At 42.3% G+C, this 22,110-nt stretch overlaps 1 protein-coding gene across 2 annotated transcripts in view; it reads left to right on the top strand.

The window, feature by feature from the left end:
* The window catches only part of LOC124794677 (protein FAM193A-like), a 225,302-nt gene that overhangs the window by 113,982 nt on the left and 89,210 nt on the right, over nt 1–22,110 (top strand). For both annotated transcript variants that reach the window (XM_047258212.1, XM_047258211.1), the window contains exons 14-15: nt 75–220; nt 19,532–20,230. In XM_047258212.1, coding sequence (XP_047114168.1) covers nt 75–220; nt 19,532–20,230 — 845 coding nt within the window. The remainder of the gene's footprint in view (nt 1–74; nt 221–19,531; nt 20,231–22,110) is intronic.

The raw sequence follows: 22,110 nt of genomic DNA, 5'->3' as shown, positions 1-22,110 counted from the left end.
TCGTGTTCCCCACCCCTCTTTTGACCATTGTTCAGTGTATATTTATAAGTACAAATATTGTTTGTCTTTTCTAGATACTGATGGTGATGTCCCGGATGTGGAAGATTCTTCTAGCCAGGATGATACATGTTCAGAGCGCTCCAGTTCAACAACAACATCAACTCAGAGAGATTCCAGGCACTGTGACTGTTGCTACTGTGAAGTGTTTGGCCATGGAATGGTAACACATCATCTGTACTCAGTAAATTCTACACCTTTTATTGTTACATTTGTGTGTTAATGTCCCAAAAAGAGCCCAGAAACGTGTTAATTAAGATAAAAGTTGTCCAGAATGACAACTTCAGTCTAGTGTATGGTGGTCTGAAACTCCCTGAGAGATTAAAACATGGAAGTTTTTTGGTTTTAGTGTTGGTCTGGCACACATATTTAATATGTTGATAAGTTTCACAACTGCTAAGGGACAGTTGTATTGTGAAACTCCGCCTGGGCCACAGAATAGGGTTTGTTTCAGTCCTTCAAAATATGTTCTCTACCACAAGTGCTCACCAGCTAAGTTAACAGAACTTCTGCAGTGTTAAGAGGGTTAAAGAAAGGTCCAATTTGTTGGAATAGGTGGGGTGGATTTTGAGTCGTACATGGGTAGCTCAGCTGGTAAGTGCATTATCCATGAAAGGGAAGGATGTGGATGTAAATCTGGGTCTGGCACACATCTTTAATTACAGAGTGTAACCATTATTGTCAAAATTTTTTTTTCATGTGGTTTTTAATTTATTATGTTCCCAGCTAATTGAAAAATGAAATTCTGTATGAGAGTAAATATGAAATTTTTAATTTTGAAAATACGTGCCGTTGCCATATGGCAACACCAGGTGCTTACAGGAGCTAATATTCCGCATTGACATAAGCACTTGATGTAGATAGGGTATGATCATATTCAGTTGTACAATTCATCCTTTAGAGTGCACCATTCATAAAATACTACAGATATAGAATTAATTATATATCTGAATTTGACCATACCGTACCTATATTGAGTGTTTATGTGAACACAGAATATTAGTTCTGTAAGCGCCTAGGGTTGCCAGGACAATGGCATTTATTTTGAGGAGGGGGGGGGGGGGGGGAATAAAAAAAATTAAAAAAAATTGATGACTATTCTTGCGTAGCATTTAATTTATTCAATTAGCCTTAATACATAATACATAAAAAACACATAAAAATTGAAAAGAAAAATAATTCTGGTGCTGATGGTTACACTATATAACCAATTAAACGTGTGCCAGACCAAGATTTACACCCACATCCTTGCCTTTCATGCGTCATATGACAAAGGTAATCACATATGTACACAGCAGTGAATTATTGGATGGACAGTTTATCATACTTCTAGTGGGAATGAAACAGAATGAAACACTCAGTGCATGATCTTTCTTTGCATATTGAACATATTGTTCTTACAAACGACGTACAGTTACTTCCAGCACGCCTTTTCTTGTTATTCTCTTCCGTGTGTTGAATAAAATGATCAGTCCAGTCAAACCTTTTGAAATAGGATATACATTTGTCTGTCGAAGGCTTTGATGCAGGTGTTCTCACAGCTTGTGAGTTATGGTTGATAAGTTTTTGGTCTGGCTGATTTATTATACAGAACCCATATGTTCTGCATAGCTACCTCGAGCATCCATGTCGGCAGGGGCCAATACCATTCCTTGCTATGAATTTCTGTTTGGTAGCATCCCAGAATTTGGACCATTTGGTCTATTCCTCCCATGTACAAGTTAAACTTTACAATTACTTGAGACCTTAGGATTTCCACATCCCCCTTTGTTTTCTGAGAAAATCTCTTAACTGTACCAACATGTTGGATACCATGTGGCTACCACATTGTCCATTGGATGGACATACAGCAGTCCATCATTTCTCTCAGTTACTGTTTTGTAGCACCCACGATTTTTCATGGAAGAATAGTCTTTACTTTGAAGTGGTCAGTTTTTTGGAATTCTATTTTCTCGTATAGAATTTTAAAAATGGGAAAAGTGCAGAACCAGAAAAATGTATAATGTAACTCCCTCTTCTCTGTTGGAATTTCATCAAGTAATGCCAGTAAGGAGCTCACTGCCTTGGCAAATACTTCTCCATATTCTGTGTGTGCTTTTGGACCTTTACCCTGGTAAAGTTCGATATTGACTGATTAGCGATTCTTAGCATCAAGGCTCCATGTTTTGGACCCAAATCATATTGGTTTAGCCCTAATAAATTGGTTTCAACCACAGTGGCCAAAATATTTAACTATGCTTTTATCATATGGCAAATGCTCATCAAGTACAAAATTATCTATGCACCACTTCTTTACCATTTCCATAACTGGACAAATTTTCCAAGTCATTAATGTCAATTTTAATGTTATTGGCAGAGTGCAAAATCAACAGAAATCTATCCTGCCTCATGGGTTACATACAGCTTGGTTCTTCATATCATTATTACTATCCCAGTAGTGTCTTCATTACTATCCCAGTAATGTCTTTTTAGATGGCAGTATATTTTACCCACTAACAAACAAAATCCCAATGAATCATTTAATCTCATCATACGTTATTTTGGATCTGGACAGTTAACAAATAATGCATAACATTTTGTTTCATCAACTAAATGCTAAGGTATCTCGTTGTCTATAAATCTTTCAAAAATCTTCAAAGCAGACATACTTTTATATTTAGAATAATCAGCTTTGGGAATTGAAGTATAGTATTAAGTGTTAAAATCTGCTTTGTTTATCTACTGTGATGGATCTGCTTCTCTTTCAGTGCTCCATTTCACTGTCTTTGACAGTGAAGGGGTTTGTATTGTACCAACATTGGCTGAAGGTAGAATAGAATGTAAAGCTGGACCAGGCAAAGGTGAAGATCCTGCTAATGAAGTGGCAGTGTCATAATCAATACCATTCTTGCATTATTGGCAAGTCTGACTTCTGCATTAGCCCTTAACGGCCGAGATGATAAATTATCAAGAGCCTGTAATGACATATTCAATACTGGTGAATGGTTCACAAAATGTTAGTTGCCAAATTGTGAATTATATGGGAAATAACATATTTAGCCACAATTGTTCTCATCTCCTGAATCCTCAACTGTTTCTGTATTGACTTCTGTGTGCTCCGTGAAAATGTCTCCAGTCATATCCTCGTCTAGTAATATGTCTAAGACTTTAGCAAGCGAAAAGCCTGGCCTAAAAGATTCTTGTGAAAGGAACTCAAGAAGTAAAATAGGTAGTGCAAATGCTTAGTGTTGCAATATGACAACAGCAATGTTCAAACTAAGGTATGCTGATCATTGTTTGCCCACTTCACTAAATGTTATATCATCATGTCCAGCAGTGTATCTGTAACAGCACTACATAATAAGTTGGGAAAAAAACCAGTAATAATTATCTGCTTAATAATAAACTTACTCAAAGTGTGCACTCATGTTTCTTGCAGTCTCTGTCAGCAGTCTTGTGACTTTGATAATAGCACAACAACAGATAGATGGAAACCAGCAGTGACCATCTTCTTGAGTTCTGCATTCTTTTTTGCATTGGAGGAAATGCTCCCCACCACTCTAGTTTGAAATTTTGAATACATAGGAAAATATTTAGTAGAATCATGTGCACCATTGCCATATGGCAATGTGAGGTGTTAGTGGGTTAAAGATGAAAGGTATGTAGACTAATCTCATAGTGATCTGTTATGAGATTTGAGTAACAGGGTGGACATAAGTAATAAATTACAAAAAGTTCATGAATGTTTTTGCATGTGCAAGAGCAAACTGTTTTGCCACACTTTTATAGCTAATTTATTTGGAGGATTATATTAAGACCAGTAATAGTGCTATCACCAGGTAATTTAGCCATTAGGATTCCGGAATTGGGATGTTATGTATTGCGTTTTTTTGAGACAGGTGTCAGTTTTTACAGGTGTTATTCTTGTTGGGTATTTGCCTTTGGTATTTGATTAGGAATGTGATAAATCAAACTTTTTTAGAGAAATGACTGTACTCCCAATCATGGACGTTATTCTCAGTCTGATATAAGAATCCTGTAGCCATTGTTTCACAAATAATTTGTGTTAATGTTTTACAAAGCCTTTGAATATAAGCCCTAACACGGGATCTTCTATCCAATACCAGGAAACTAAAACATCTTGTTGAAAACAACAAAAAAGCTCTGTTATTATTGATATGTTGCATATTCAAAGTGTTGGGGAAGGAGCAGTTTGGCCTACAGTATAGCCCCACTTTTATGTTCCCAGGATTAAGGTTTAGCAACTATTGGACATATTTGATTGGTTCCTTCAAATTTTCTGCGTTCGTAATGTTAATTTCCACCTACAGTTACATTGTCATAGTTACAAACTCCTCACTATTTACAGTCAGTGAAACAGTATTTGTTGAGCTGAAAAAGATATAATTATATAACTGACATAGAATTACACTGGAAAGGCATTGGCTTTCAAATAGTCATTACAAGCATTATGTGTAAGTTTGGTCAGTCCTAGACTTCTTAGTTATGAATCGATGTATGTCACTACAAATTGGAGCAGTGTGTGCTACTGGCACTTTGTCTCCTAACACTGCGATCCTGACAAAAACTATATTGTATGTAGCTTTTAAGACATTTCACAGTTCTGCTTATGTACAGTGTTGTGTAGAGCTAAACTTCAGATCAAGTGGAAAGTTCCCTATGCTATACATACATCTGAACTACATGCGAATTGTTGGGTGGGATGTTCCTTCATTAAAAATAATAATAATAATAATAACACAACTAATCGAAATATCCACACCAATACAACAAATATACAAAAGAAAACAGGAGAAAAAATTGAAAAATACATCCAACTGGCTGAGGAAGTCAAGGACATGTGGCATCAGGATAAAGTTGACATTATACCAATTATACTATCAACTACAGGAGTCATACCACACAATATCCACCAGTACATCAATGCAATACAGCTACATCTAAACTTATATATACAACTACAGAAATCTGTAATTATTGACACTTGTTCAATTACCCGAAAGTTCCTAAATGCACTGTAACATATACCGTACAGTTAAAAGGAAGTCACGCTTGATCAAGGTCCGCGTCACCTTCCATTTTTAACCAGACATAACGTCTGAGACAAGAAATAAATAATAATAATAATAATAATAATAATAATAATAAACCTCGTGGAGGCCCAGGAAAAGAATAGGCCTTCGGTATGTTCTGCCAGTCGTAAAAGGCGACGAAAAGAACAAACCACTAATAGGGCTAGCCCCCCTTTTAGTGTGATTAGTTGGTTCGGGACAGAACTAATGAAGCCTCGGACAAGCGCTGTCATGGTCGGGGACGACGCTTGAACCCTATGCCCGTCCACAATGATAACGACACTGCTAGCCACACGGAAAATGATTTAAATCCAAATAGAGGTGTTTTGCAGGATATGCTTCCTGCAACCACTCTAGAAGGAAAACAAAGACAGAGGATGAGATGGTCAGATGAAGTTAACCGACACCTCATGTTCTGTTATTACCAAACAACAAACTTAGGAACCAACACAACTGGATACAGATCACAAGTATACACAAAATTTATTACCAAATACCCAGAATTAAAATTTTTAACAGAACAACGACTAGCTGATCAGATCCGTGTAATAATAAAAAATAACAGGATACTCCAGTCAGAATTAGAAAACATCAAACAACAAGTACAACAAATACTGGAACAAAATAATGTGCAATCAGAAGAAGAAGAAGAAAATACAGTAAAGGACTCAAACATCCCAGAGCAAACAAACAAAGAACACCATGCATCAATTAAACAATCAGAGGAAAACGAAATCTTAAGACAGCCACCAGAACAAGCACAAATAGAACATGAAGTGACACACATGTTAGATATAGAAGAAAAATTTCAGCTAACATATATAGAATACAAAGGTACAAATACAGACATTAGACCATTCTTGCGTAGACCACCAAATAACCCACAAGTCGAAACAACAACATCAACTATCAACACTATCATACACAACAAAATAAATGAAAATACAACTATGGAAAAGTAACAACTACTGGTTTATATAGGAGCACTCACTACACTAAATATACATGGTAGGCAGAGATCAGAACAAACCAACACACAGAAGAAACCCACAAAACCAGCATGGCAACACAGGCTACAAATCAGAATAGAAAAACTGAGAAAAGACATCGGACAGCTAATACAATTTATAAGAAATGAAATATCAGACAAAAAATGAAAAAGATTAGGTAAAATCTCACAACAAGAAGCGATAGAGCAATTAGATGAAAAGAAGCAGAAATTACAAGCATTGGCCAAACGACTTAGAAGATACAAAAAAAGTGAAAATAGAAGGAAACAAAACCAAACATTCAACACAAACCAAAAGAAATTTTATCAGACAATAGGTAACACACACATTAAAATAGACAACCCACCGAACATAACAGATGTGGAACACTTCTGGAGCAACATATGGTCAAACCCAGTACAACATAACAGGCATGCACGGTGGATACAAGCAGAAACAGACACATACAAGATGATACCACAAATGCCTGAAGTGATAATTTTGCAACATGAAGTCACCCAAGCAATTAATTCTACGCACAATTGGAAAGCCCCTGGAAAAGATAAAATAGCAAATTTCTGGCTAAAGAAGTTCACCTTAACACATTCACATCTAACTAAATTATTTAGCAGTTACATTGCAGACCCATACACATTCCCTGATACACTTCACATGGAATAACTTATCTGAAACTTAAAGATCAAGCAGACACAGCAAACCCAGCTAAATATCGCCCCATAACGTGCCTACCAACAATATACAAAATATTAACTTCAGTCATTACACAGAAATTAATGACACATACAACACAGAACAAAATTATAAATGAAGAACAAAAAGGCTGTTGCAAAGGAGCATGAGGATGTAAAGAGCAACTGATAATAGATGCAGAGGTGACATATCAAGCTAAAACTAAACAAAGGTCGCTACACTACGCATACATTGATTACTGAAAAGCTTTTGATAGTGTACCCCACTCATGGTTACTACAAATATTGGAAATATACAAAGTAGATCCTAAATTGATACAGTTCCTAAACATAGTAATGAAAAATTGGAAAACCACACTTAATATCTAAACAAATTCAAATAATACAACATCACAGCCAATACAGATTAAGCGTGGAATATACCAAGGAGACTCATTAAGTCCTTTCTGGTTCTGCCTTGCTCTGAACCCACTATCCAACATGCTAAATAATACAAATTATGGATACAATATTACTGGAACATACCAACACAAAATCACACATATACATGGATGATCTAAAACTACTGGCAGCAACAAATCAACAACTCAACCAATTACTAAAGGTAACAGAAATATTCAGCAGTGATATAAATATGGCTTTTGGAACAGACAAATGTAAGAAATATAGCATAGTCAAGGGAAAACACACTAAACAAGAAGATTACATATTGGATAACCACAGCGACTGCATAGAAGCGATGGAAAAAACAGATGCATATAAATATCTAGGATACAGACAAAAAATAGGAATAGATAATACAAATATTAAAGAAGAACTAAAAGAAAAATATAGACAAAGACTAACAAAAATACTGAAAACAGAATTGACAGCAAGAAACAAGACAAAAGCTATAAATACCTATGCTATACCAATATTGACCTACTCATTTGGAGTAGTGAAATGGAGTAACACAAACCTAGAAGCACTCAATACACTTACACGATCACAATGCCACAAATATAGAATACATCACATACATTCAGCAACAGAAAGATTCACATTAAGCAGAAAGGAAGGAGGAAGGGGATTTATCGACATAAAAAAACCTACATTATGGACAGGTAGACAATTTCAGAAAATTCTTTCTAGAACGAGCAGAAACTAGCAAAATACACAAAGCAATCACTCGTATAAATACATCGGCTACACCACTGCAATTTCATAACCACTTCTACAACCCTTTAGATCACATAACATCAACAGATACGAAGAAGTAAATTGGAAAAAGAAAACACTACATGGCAAGCACCCGTATCATCTAACACAGCCACACATCGATCATGACGCATCCAACACCTGGCTAAGAAAAGGCAATATACACAGTGAGACGGAAGGATTCATGATTGCAATACAGGATCAAACAAGAAACACCAGATATTACAGCAAGCATATTATTAAAGAGCCCAATACCACAACAGATAAGTGCAGACTTTGCAAACAACAAATAGAAACAGTAGATCACATCACAAGCGGGTGTACAATACTAGCAAATACAGAATACCCCAGAAGACATGACAATGTAGCAAAAATAATATATCATCAACTTGTCATGCAACATAAACTAATAAAACAATACGTTCCCACATACAAGTATGCACCACAAAATGTACTGGAGAATGATGAATACAAATTATACTGGAACAGAACCATTATAACAGATAAAACAACACCACATAACAAACTTGACATCATACTCACCAATAAAAAGAAGAAATTAACACAACTAATCGAAATATCCATACCCAATACAACAAATATACAGAAGAAAACAGGAGAAAGAATTGAAAAATACATCCAACTGGCTGAGGAAGTCAAGGACATGTGGCATCAGGATAAAGTTGACATCACACCAATTATACTATCAACTACAGGAGTCATACCACACAATATCCACCAGTACATCAACGCAATACAGCTACATCCAAACGTATATATACAACTACAGAAATCTGTAATTATTGATACATGTTCGATTACCCGAAAGTTCCTAAATGTAATGTAACATATACCGTACAGTTAAAAGGAAGTCACGCTTGATCAAGGTCCGCGTCACTTTCCATTTTTAACCAGACATAACGTCTGTGACAGGAAAGAGAAATAATAATAATGATAATGATGATGATGACCATAATCTGCAAGAGACATTGACATGTAAGATGCCTTACTTTTTATTTTGAGATTGCGGGTAGATAGCGCCCATGTAATTAATATGTACAACTTCTAATGCTTCTTTTGAAATACGTCCTTATTTTTGAGATATTTGTTAGTTCGGGCTGGCAGCACAGCTAAAATTTAACTGCAAGTTTATGCCGTAACACATTTCTAGAACACAATGCTCCCTTTGATTCAGCCACCTTATAAAATCAGTCAACACCCAACATTGACAACAGTGTTCCAGTATTTTGCATATACTTGTTAAAAATTATTTTTATATCGTGATGTACCAAGCATTTTGATTGAACGTTCGATTTATGTCTTGTTTACAGTTTTGTTTCATATGCAGGTAAAGCTCATTGAGATAAGCATTCAGGAAACTTCGTTTGAATACCTCACTTGAATGAACATTCTGTCACCAGAACATCCCTCAGCAAAAGAACAATAACGTACAGCGTGTTGAATACAAACGCCAACTTCGAATGTTTCTGGATCTCCTTCATACTATCTTTTCCCCATCACCTTTTACCCAATTCCTCCAACTCCTTGTACTCAAGTTACTCCCACACCCCTGACCCCCTTGTACCCAATTTCTCCCACCACCTCTTACCCCCTTTCTCCCACTGCCTCTTATCTCCGTGTACACAGTTCCCCAACCACCACTGATCTCCTTCCTCCCACAACCTCTTACTACCTTGGCCTGCATCATTGAACTCCTCTCCCTCACCACTCTGTACCCCTCCCCCTGCCCATTTCCTCCGGTGCCTGACCCCAGTTGCCCATCCCCTCACAGCCACTTTCACCCATCCCCTTCTACCCCCTTTCGCCCGTCCCCTCGTACCCCCTTTCGCCCGTCCCCTCGTACCCCCTTTTGCCCCCCCCCCCTCCCCCTGCTTGGCCTATAGCCCCCCCCTCTCCCCCACTTCTCTCCCCCCCCCTTACCCAATCTCCCCTCATGCCACCTTTCACACTTAAAACTTCAACGTTTTACAGGGGAATTTGTATGAAATTCAGAATGTAGAAAATAATGTACTGGTGGAAGTAAAGCTGTGAGCATGGGTCATGAGCTCTGCGTAGGTAACTCAGTCAGTGAAGTGCATGACTGCGAGAACCAAAGATCCTGAGTTGGGAGTACTGGTCCGACACACAGTTTTAATCTGTTCAGAAGTTTCATATTAGTGCATACACTGCTCAGTGCGAAAAATTCAGATGGGAGTTAAAATTTCATCCTTCATGTAGTTTTTGAGAGAAAAGTAAGTTTTCAAAGAGCATACATCAACAGTATGGCTGAAACTTCTTATTTGGATTGCATTACTTAGTGGTAGGAGGCAGTTGACATGACGTGGCTTATTTTCGACAATCAGTCATATATTTCCAGATATTAGAAAAGTTCCTACTTTACTTTTTTTGGATAATCAGTCTTGTGGCTGGTTTGATGTGGCCTGCCACAAATTTCTCAGAGTAGCACTTGCGACGTATGTCCTCAAATGCTTGTTGGATGTATTCCAATCTCTGTCTTCCTCTACAATTCTTGCCCTCTGCAGCACCCTTTAGTACCATGGAAGTTATGCCCTGATGTTTTAACCGATGGCCGGCCGGTGTGGCCGTGCGGTTCTAGGCGCTCCAGTCCGGAGCCGCGCTGCTGCTACGGTCGCAGGTTCGAATCCTGCCTCGGGCATGGATGTGTGTGATGTCTTTAGGTTAGTTAGGTTTAAGTAGTTCTAAGTTCTAGGGGACTGATGACCACAGCAGTTGAGTCCCATAGTGCTCAGAGCCATCTTAACCGATGTCCTGTCATTCTGTCCCTTGTCCTTGTCAGTGTTTTCCACATATCGCTTTCATCTCTGATTCGGCGCAGCGCCTCCTCATTCCTTACCAGTCCACCTAATTTTCGACGTTCGCCTGTAGCACCACATCTCAAATGTTTTGATTCTCTTCTGTTCTGGTTTTCCCACAGTCCGTGTTTCACATCCATACAATGCTGTTCTCCAAATGTACATTCTCAGAAATTTCTTCCTCAGATCAAGGCCTGTGTTTGGTACTAGTAGACTTCTCTTGGCCAGAAATGCCCTTTTTGTTAGTGCTATTCTGCTTTTGATGTCCTCTGTGCTCTGTCCATCATTGGTTATTTTGCTGCCTAGATAGCAGAATTCCTTAACTTCATCTACTTCGTGACCATCAGTCCTGATGTTAAGTTTCTCACTGTTCTCATTTCTGCTACTTTTCATTTCTTTCGCTTTTCTTTGATTTACTCTCGGTTGGTATTCTGTAGTCATTAGACTGTTCATTCCATTCAGCAGATCCTGTAATTCTTTCTCACTTTCACTCAAGATAGCAATGTCATCAGCGAGCGATCGTATCATTGATATCCTTTTACCTTGAATTTTAATTCCACTTCTGAACCTTTCTTTTATTTCCATCATTGCTTCTTCAATGTACAGATTGAATAGTAGGGGTGAAAGAATACATCACTGTCTTAAAACCTTTTTAATCCAAGTACTTTGTTCTTGGTCATCCACTCTTATTATTCCCTCTTGGCTCTTGTACATATTGCATATAACCCATTTCTCTGTATAGCTTACCCCTATTTTTCTCAGAATTTCGAATATCTCGCACCATTTTACATTGTCAAACACTTTATCCAGGTTGACAGATCCTATGAATGTGTATTCATTTTTCTTCAGTCTTGCTTCCATTATCAACTGGAACCTTAGACTTGCTTCTTTGGTACGTTTACCTTTCTTAAAGCCAAGCTGACCATCATCTAATACATCTTCAGTTTTCTTTTCCATTCTTCTGTATATTATTCTAGTCAGCAACTTGGATGAGCTATTAATCTGATTGTGCGACGATTCTCACATTTGTCAGTTCGTGCAGTCTTCACAATTGGGTGGATGATACACTACCTGACTTTTGGAAAAGTCACAACACAATCTATACGCCAACATGAATAGCCGTTTTATTGCCCCTTCCTGCAATGATTTTAGGAATTCTGGTGGAATGTTATCTGTTCCTTCTGCCTTATTTGATCTTAAATCCTCCAAAGCTCTCTTAAATTCTGATTCTAATACTGGATCTGCCAGCTCTTCGAAATCGACTCATGTTTCTTCTCCTATCACATTAGACAAATCTTCTCCCTCATAGAGGTGTTCAGTGTACTCATTCTACCTATCGCCCCCTGCGAGTCCAGGGGTTAGAATAGGCCCGAGGTATTCCTGCCTGTCGTAAGAGGTGACTAAAAAGGTTCAAATGGCTCTGAGCACTATGGGACTCAACATATTAGGTCATAAGTCCCCTAGAACTTAGAACTACTTAAACCTAACTAACCTAAGGACATCACACACACCCATGCCCGCAGGCAGGATTCGTACCTGCAACCGTAGCAGTCCCGCGATTCCAGACTGCAGCGCCAGAACCGCACGGCCACCGCGGCCGGCAGATGACTAAAAGGAGTCCCTCCCCCTCAAGGGGGTAGTTAGCACCTGCGTCCGGAGACTGACGGTTCCATGACCTATATTTGCGGTCATTTTGGTTTTTCACTTCTTCTAGTTTCTTCCTTCCTTTGGTTGGTTCCTTTCTTTGTTCTTCTCCATCTTACTGTCTTACTTACTTTTTCCCTTGCCTTCTTCTCCTTGCCTTCTTCTCCTTGCCTTCTCTGGTCTCCGCCTCGGCGTTTGAGACAGTCTGTCCTTTCTCTCCCTCTCTCCCTTCTTTTTCCTCGTCTTCCTTCCTCCCTGTGTGTGCCTGAAGGCCGACCCACGCATTCGCATGCGTAGCCGGTGACGGGGTAACGCGTAATTCCCCGCCCTGGGTAGACAAGTAAGGCACGCATGTACCCCCTGGTAAAGGCCAGGCCCAGGGAGGGGTGATTGCCTGAGCTGACACCCTCCGACTATGCCGATTGGTCCCTCCGTCCGTGTCTCGGGAGGTGTGACCTGAGGTGTAAACATTCACCTAAGGCGAGAGTGCCCTCTGAGAGGGTCCCCACAAGGAAAGAGTGCGCCATAGGAGACGCTGGCAATCATGGGGGATTCCTCCGCAATGGATTTCTCTTCTTCTTCTGTCTCGACTTCTGCCCAAAAACGGAAACTTGACCAGCCACCAGTGACAAAAGTACTACCGCCTGCCCCACAGTTCCTCGTAGTTTCTTGATCTGAGGACGGAAGGGATTTTTTCTCTGTCAACCCTTTCGTTATCCAGAAGCGTGAGATGCCATAGCCGGACCTGTCAAGTCTTGTACCAGGTTGCGTAACGGTACCTTGTTACTAGAAACTGAGAGTGCCTTTCAGGCACAAAAAGTGCTTCGGGCCACACTCCTGTACTCTTCCCTGTCCGGGTGGAGGCTCACCGCACTTTGAATTCGTCTCGTGGTGTGGTATATACTAGATCACTCGACGGATTGACTGACGAGGAGATTCAGTCTTTCCTCGCTGAGCAGGGCGTGACAGCTGTCCATAGGGTCATGAAAAGGGTCAACAATGACCTTGTACCGACCCGGACACTTTTCTTGACCTTTGATAGTGTTCAGCTGCCGTCGCGCATCAAAGCAGGCTACGAGGTTATTTCTGTTCGCCCCTATGTCCCGACACCTACGCGCTGCTACCAGTGTCAGCGTTTTAATCACACTTGCCAGTCTTGTTCCAATGCGGCTAAATGTGTCACTTGTGGCAGGGATGCCCATGAGGGTGACTGTCCACCTCCGTCTCCTCGTTGTGTGAACTGTCAGGGTGACCATGCAGCGTCCTCCCGCGACTGTCCTATCTACAAGGAAGAACGCTGTATACAGGAAATTCGGGTCAAAAAGAAAGTGTCCACCTTGGCTGCTCACAGGCTATTTGCTAGTAGGAAGCCCACGCTGCTCCCAGCGGGGAAATACAGTACTGTCCTCGCTTCTCCTGGGACTACCAGGGAGGTGGCGACGCAGACATGCGATCTGACCTTCAGCACTACGGTCGTCCGTTCGGCCAGTGTTAAGATCGCCCGATCGACGTCTCCTCTCCCTCCCGTCACCCCTCAGACACAAGCACCTTCATCAGCTTCTGCCAAGACGAAGACCCAGAAGTCAGATGTCAGGAACCGTCCCGTGCAGACTTCCTACGTACCTCGAACTCCCAGCCATCGACCAGTACTTCCACTAAACGAACTTCCAAGAAGGCTCATAGGAAGCACAGTTCTCCTTCTCCGCCACGGCGCATTTCTTCTCCTGTGCCACCCAGCGGTTGCCGCCCCAGGCCGTCATCCGTTTCGCCTGGCCGCACCGCTGGTAGCCGAACATCTGGCCATTCACCGGCGGAGGAAGCTCCCCCTCCTGGCCATCTTAACAAGATGGCCGATGAACCTATTGAACCAATGGACGATGACTCTCCGCCTACTGATAGCGGCGGCAGTGCTCGCTTGAAGCCAGGCTCTCAGCGGCCTTGAAGGTGACCCCTTCTTGCATCTTCTTTTTCTTCTCACGATGGCACTTATTCACTGGAATATTCGCAGCATTCGCTCCAACCGAGAGGACTTGAAGTTGCTGCTCCGCTTGCACCGTCCGCTCGTCGTAGCCCTCCAGGAAACGAAGCTACGCCATGCAATCAAATTGCCTTGGCACACTACACCTCTGTGCGTTTTGACCTACCCCCTGTGGCAGGTATTCCGGCTCATGGAGGGGTTATGTTGCTGGTCCGGGGTGATATTTGCTACGATCCCATCATATTGCACACCGGCCTGCAGGCAGTTGCCGTCCGAATTACTCTCCCCACTTTTACATTTTCCATTTGTACCGTTTACACTCCATCGTCGTCTGCAGTTACCAGGGCAGTCATGATGCAAATTATTGCTCAGCTACCTGCACCATTTTTGTTAACTGGAGACTTCAATGCCCACCATCCCCTTTGGGGCTCTCCAACATCCTGCCCGAGGGGCTCCCTGTTAGCAGACCTTTTCAACCACCTCAATCTTGTCTGCCCCAATACTGGCGCCCCTACTTTTCTTTCGGACACAACTCACACCTGTTCCCATTTAGACCTCTCTATATGTACTACCCAACTTGCACACCGGTTTGAGTGGTATGCACTTTCTGATACATACTCAAGCGACCACTTCCTGTGTGTTATCCATCTCCTGCATCATACCCCCTCTCTGTGCTCAACTAGTTGGAACATCTCCAATGCAGACTGGGGGCTCTTCTCTTCCAGGGTGACCTTTCAGGATCAAACCTTCACAAGCTGCGCTAGTCAGGTCGCACACCTCACGGAAGTCATTCTCACTGCTGCTGAATATTCCATCCCTCACACTACTTCTTCTCCACATCGCGTACTGGTCCCCTGGTGGACTGCAGCATGTAGAGACACTTTACGTGCTCGTCGACGTGCTTTACACACCTTTAAACGCCACCCTACAGTGGCGAATTGTATCAATTATAAACGATTACATGCGCAGTGTCGTCGTATTATTAAAGAAAGCGAGAAAGCCAGCACCTTCAACAGTTTTACTCCTTCTTCTGTTGTCTGGGGTAGCCTGCGCCGGCTATCTGGCACTAAGGTCCACTCACCAGTTTCTGGCTTGACGGTCGCGAATGACGTCCTTGTGGCCCCTGAGGATGTCTCCAATGCCTTAGGCCGCTTTTTCGCAGAGGTTTCGAGCTCCACTCATTACCACCCTGCCTTCTTCCCCCGAAAACAGGCAGAGGAGGCTAGGCCACCTAACTTCCGCTCATCGAATCGTGAAAGTTATAATGCCCCATTCACCATGCGGGAACTCGAACATGCACTTGCCCGGTCACGGTCCTCCACTCCAGGGCCTGATTCTATTCATATTCAGATGCTGAAGAACCTTTCTCCTGCGGGTAAAGGTTTCCTTCTTCGTACTTATAATCACATCTGGATTGAGGGACATCTTCCCGCATGCTGGCACGAGTCTATTGTTGTACTCATTCCTAAGCCGGGGAAGGACAAGCACTTGCCTTCCAGTTATCAACCCATCTCGCTTACCAGCTGTGTCTGTAAGGTGATGGAGCGAATGGTTAACTCTCGTCTGGTTTGGTTGCTCGAATCTCGACGCCTACTTACCAATGTACAATGTGGATTTCGTAGGCGCCGCTCTGCTGTTGACCATTTGGTTACCTTGTCAACCTTCATTATGAATAACTTCTTGCGGAAGCACCCGACCGCGGCTGTGTTCTTTGATTTGGAGAAGGCTTACGACGCCTGTTGGAGGGCACGCATTCTCCGCACCATGCATACATGGGGCCTTTACGGTCGCCTCCCTCTTTTTATTCGTTCCTTTTTAATGGATCGACAGTTCAGGGTACGTGTGGGTTCTGTCCTATCAGACACCTTTCGCCAGGAGAATGGGGTGCCACAGGGCTCAGTTTTGAGCGTTGCTCTCTTCGCCATAGCGATCAATCCAATAATGGATTGATCGCCATAGCGATCAATCCAATAATGGATTGCCTCCCAGCTGATGTATTAGGTTCCCTTTTCGTGGACGATTTTACCATCTATTGCAGCGCGCAGCGCACATGTTTCCTGGAGTGCTGTCTTCAGCGTTCTCTTGACCGTCTTTACTCCTGGAGTGTCGCCAATGGCTTCCGTTTTTCTGCCGAGAAGACGGTCTGTATTAACTTGTGGCGCTACAAAGTGTTTCTCCCACCGTCCTTACATCTTGGTCCCGTTGCTCTCGCATTTATGGAGACAACAAAATTTTTAGGTCTTATATTTGACAGGAAACTTAGCTGGTCTCCACACGTGTCATATTTGGCTGCCAGTTGTACCCATTTCCTAAATGTCCTCTGTGTTCTCAGCGGTACGTCGTGGGGAGCGGATCGAACTGTGTTACTTCGCCTATATCGGTCGTTCGTCCGCTCCAAGCTGGATTATGGGAGCTTCATATACTCCTCTGCACGGCCGTCCATCTTACGCCTCCTCAACTCCATACAACATCGGGGTTTACGTCTTGCGATCGGAGCATTTTATACTAGTCCAGTCGAGAGTCTTCATGCTGAAGCCGGTGAATTGCAACTCACCTACCGGCGCGATATACTGCTTTGTCGGTATGCCTATCGGCTACTGTCAATGCCCGACCTCCCGTCCTATCGTTCCATTTTTGACGACTCTCTCGACTGTCAATACGGGTTGTATGTCTCCGCCCTACTACCCCCTGGAGTCCGCTTTCGTCGCCTCCTTCAACACCTTGATTTTTCTCTCCCTGCAACCTTTAGAGTGGGCGAGAGCCACACGCCACTGTGGCTCCAGGCTCAGGTTCGCGTTCACCTTGACCTCAGCTCACTCCCAAAGGAGGTTACCCCCGGTTCGGTATACCACTCCCGTTTTGTCGAACTTCGTTCGAAGTTCATTAATACGACCTTCATTTATACAGATGGCTCTAAGACCAATGACAGTGTCGGGTGTTCTTTTATTGTTGGGGCACAAAGTTTCAAATACCAGCTCCATGGCCATTGTTCGGTCTTCACAGCTGAGCTCTTTGCCCTCTACCAGGCTGTTCTTTACATCTGCCGCCACCGATCCAACGCTCTCTTCAGCAGCTGGTGGACGACAGTTCTCCCGTTTGCTTTATGTGGGTTCCTGGCCATGTCGGTATCCCTGGGAACGAAGCTGCAGATGCCACGGCCAAGGCTGCGGTCCTCCAGCGTCGGACAGTTTCTTATTGTGTCCCTCCATCAGATTGTAGCAGGGTCATTTGTTGGCGCATTTTATCGCTGTGGCATGCCTATTGGGCTGCGCTTCCGGACAACAAGCTTCGGGCCTTGAAACCTCTTCCCGCGGCTTGGACGTCCTCCTCACGCCATTTTCGGCGGGAGGAGGTCATTTTGGCCCGGTTATGAATTGGACACTGCCGGTTCAGCCATCGCCATCTGCTGACGGCTGCGCCGGCGCCGTTCTGCCCATGTGGGCAATTGCTGACGGTCCGCCACAATTTAACGTCCTGTCCGGATTTTAATACACTGTGTCTGGATCTTGGCCTGCCATGTACTCTGGATGCCATTTGAGTGGATGACCCAGGAGCAGCTGCTCGCGTTCTTCGTTTTATCAACTTGACAAACCTGTCTAAGGACATTTGATTATGCTGTTTTTTTTTTTTTTTTTTTAAAATCCTCTGCCTGTCTATGTCTTTTATAGTATTGTCCCTTTTAGTTGCTGTTTTAACCTTGTGCCTCGCGGTGCATTCCTAACTTAGTCTGGGTGCTAATGTCCATTGTAGTTGTGCGCCCTAAAAAAAAAAAAAATTCCTCCCATCTTATCTCTCATCTGCATTGAACAGTGGAATTCCTGTGCTATAGGCTGAGTCAATCATTCCGACAGTCATTTCTTTTTCGATTTCTTCTCATTTTTCATACAGCTATTTCATCTTAGCTTCCCTGTGCTTCCTATTTATTTCATTCCTCAGTGACTTGTATTTCTGTATTCCTGAATTTCCCTGAACATTTATGTACTTCCTTCTTTCACTGATCAACTGAAGTATTTTTTCTGTTACCCACAGTTTCTTCACAGTTACCTTCTTTGTACCTATGTTTTCCTTTCCAACTTTTATGATTGCCATTTTTAGAGATGTCCATTCCTCTTCAACTGTACTGCCTACTTAACTATCCCTCATTGCCACCCCTATAGCCTAGAGGACTGAAAAGCGTATCTCTTCAACTCTTCATCATTACTACATTGTGATCTGAGTCTATATCTGCTCTTGGGTACACCTTGCAATCCAGTATCGGGATTTCGGAATCTCAGCATGACCATGGTGTAACTTAACTGAAATCTTCCCTTATCACACAGCCTTTTCCAAATATACCTCCTCCTCCTCTTGTGATTCTTGAACGGAGTGTTTGCTATTATTTGCTGAAATTTACTACAGAACTCAATTAGTCTTTCTCCTCTCTCTCATTCCTTGTCCCAAGCCCATATTCTCCTGTAACCTTTTCTTTTGCTCATTCCCCTACAACTGCATTCCAGCCCCCCATGACTAGTAGATTTTCATCTCCCTTAACATACTGTATTTCCCTTTCAATATCCTCATATACTTTCTCTCGCTCTTCTTCTTCAGCTTGTAACGTTGGCATGTATACCTGAACTATTGTTGTCAGTGTTGGTTTGCTGTCGATTCTGATAAGAACAACCCTGTCATGAGCTGCTCACAGTAAAATGCTCTTTTCTCGACCTTCCTATTCATAACTAATCCCACTCCCATTATGCCATTTTCTGCTGCCCTATACTCATCTTACCATAAATCCATGTTTTCTTTCCGTGTCACTTCACTGACCCCTTATAGATGTAGATTGAGCCTTTGATTTCCCTTTTCAGATTCTCTAACTTCCCTACCACATTTGAACTTTTGACAATCCACGCCCCAACTCATGTAACATAATCCTTTTGTTGGTTACCCAATCTTTATTATTATTATTATTATTATTATTATTATTATTATTTGTATGTTACTGTTTTCAACATAAGTTTTTTTGTGACATACAGTAAGAAAATATTCTGAAAAATTAAACTCTTTATTGCAGCCTTCAGTTGCACCAGTAAGCCGAAACTATCAGGAAATGAGGGAGCGATTGCGTTTGCTGTTAACAAAAAAGAAGGCAAAACGCAAAGCTGGTGCAGCTGGACCTCCAACAACAGCAGCCACAAACTCAGCAACACCAAGTGTACGGTCTGAAAAATCACAGAGTGTAAGTTCAACAAGTGTAGGTGCACCTGCTTCCAATGCCCCAACTTCCTCCAAGACACCCCACCAGCAACAACAGAAACCAGCTCAGCAGCAGCAGTCGCAGCAGCAGCAGTTGCAGCAGCAGCAGCAACAGTCGCAGCAACAGCAACAAGTACATCAACAGCAACAGTTACATCAGCAGCAGCAGCAGCAGCAGCAGCAGCAACAACAACAACAACAACAACAGCAGCAGCAGCAGCAGCAGGAGTCACCACACACTCAGCAGAATGTACAGCAACAGCAACATCGTCAGCACAATGAGCCGCAGCAACCGGAACAATTTCACCACCACCATCACCACCACCACCCCCAGCATCACCACCACCACCATCACCACCATCATCATCATCAACAGCAGCAGCAGCAACAACAGCAGCAGCGTCAGCAGCAAGACGTGAAAGATCCGCGTGATCTTGAAGCTCTTCTCGATTTCATTGAGGGACGTTGTAAAGATGCCAAGAAAGCTGCTAAAAAAGCCAGGCAAAAACAAAGAAAGGTATGTTACATTGTATTCCTCACTAGAGCAGATTTATGAGCATTCTTTCACACATTTTATTGTTTCCCTCTTGTTTTTATTATGGATTTATACTTTTCCTACATGGCATACTCCTGAGGCTCCCTGATGCAGTCGATAACCACAGCAGACACTGAGAGATGGGTTAACACTTGTTGGCATGTCTTCATTGCCCAAGATGCTTTTTTTTTCAGGTGTGCCATGCTCACAACTCTATTTGCTACTCAACGTATCAGTACTACTCAGTTGCTGCTGGGGTACTGCTTAATCCCTGTGTTTCACTGTGCTTTTTTAATAGATATTGTTAAACCAAATATTACAGTAGAATATTTTGGAATACACTGCACTGAAAGCGTATAGAAAATTTCATTTAAAAAGATTGTGTTTGTGACATCCTCCATTGACATTTGGTGTCCAATGAAATACTTAAAAACAAATTTCATTTGGGATGAGGTTATCTACAAACTGTAAAATTGAGATTGTTAAAATCAACCAAGATGTCAGAGAAGCTGCACCTGTTAACTCTTAGATAGCCAGTGTATGTGACACTTTAGGGTTGCATTACACTGAAGCTCCAAAGAAACTGCTATAGGCATGCGTATTCAAATACAGAGATACGTAAACAGGCAGAATACAGCGCTGTGGTCAGCAATGCCTATATAAGACAACAAGTGTCTGGTGCAGTTGTTAGATCAGTTACTGCTGCTAAAATGGCAGGTTGTGAAGATTTAAGTGAGTTTGAACATTGTGTTATAGTTGGTGCAAGAGCGATGCGACACAGCATCTCTGAGGTAGCGATGGAGCAGGGACTTTCCTGAAGACTATTTCATGAGTGTACCATGAGTATCAGGAATCTATTAAAACATCAGATCTCTGACATCACTGCGGCCGGAAAAAGATCCTATAAGAACAGGACAAACGACTGAAGAGAATAGTTCAACATGGCAGAAGTGCAAACTCTTTCACAAATTGCTGTAGATTTCAGTGCTGGGCCACCAGCAAGTGTCAGCATGCAAACCATTCAACAGAACATAATCGTTATGGGCTTTCGGAGCTGAAGGCCCACTCTGTATTACCCTTGATGACTGCGTGACCTAAAGCTTTATGCCTCGCTTGGGCCTGTCAATATCGACATTGGACTGTTGATGACTGGAAACGTGTTGCCTGGTCGGACGAGTCACGTTTCAAGTTGTGTAGAGCGGATGGACGTGTTCGGGTATGGAGACAACCTCATGCATCCATGGACCCTGCATGTCAGCAGAAGACTGTTCGAGCTGGTAAAGGCTTTTTAATGCTGTGGGGCATATGCAGTTGGAGTGATACGGAACCCCCAATACGTTTAGATACGACTTGTACAGGTGACATGTGCGTAAGCATCTTGTCTGAACACCTGCATTCATTTATGTCCATTGTGCATTCTGATGGAGATGGGCAATTCTAGCAGGACAGTGTGACACCCCAAACATTCAGAATTGCTACAGAGTGACTCCAGGAACACATTTCTGATTTTGAACAGTTCCACTGGCCACCAAACTACTCAGACATGAACATGATTGAGCATACCTGGGATGCCTTGCAACGTGCTGTTCAGAAGAGATCTCCACCCCCTTGCACTCTTACGTGTTTATGGACAGTCCTGCAGGATTCATGGTGTCAGTTCCCTCCATCTCTACTTCAGCCATTAGTCGAGCCCATGCTTCATCATGTTGCGGCACTAGTGCATGTGCGTGGCGGCCCTACATGATGTTAGGCAGGTGTATCAGTTTCTTTGGTTCTTCAGTGTGTTGTTTTTCTATATAGCCCTTTGGGCCATTGTGTGATTAATGGTTCTGTGATAAACTCGATTAACTGCATTAATTGAG

This window comes from Schistocerca piceifrons, chromosome 4, assembly GCF_021461385.2.
Source record: "Schistocerca piceifrons isolate TAMUIC-IGC-003096 chromosome 4, iqSchPice1.1, whole genome shotgun sequence".
NCBI classification, from domain to species: Eukaryota; Metazoa; Arthropoda; class Insecta; order Orthoptera; family Acrididae; genus Schistocerca; species Schistocerca piceifrons.
This window is presented reverse-complemented; position numbering and strand designations above follow the sequence as displayed.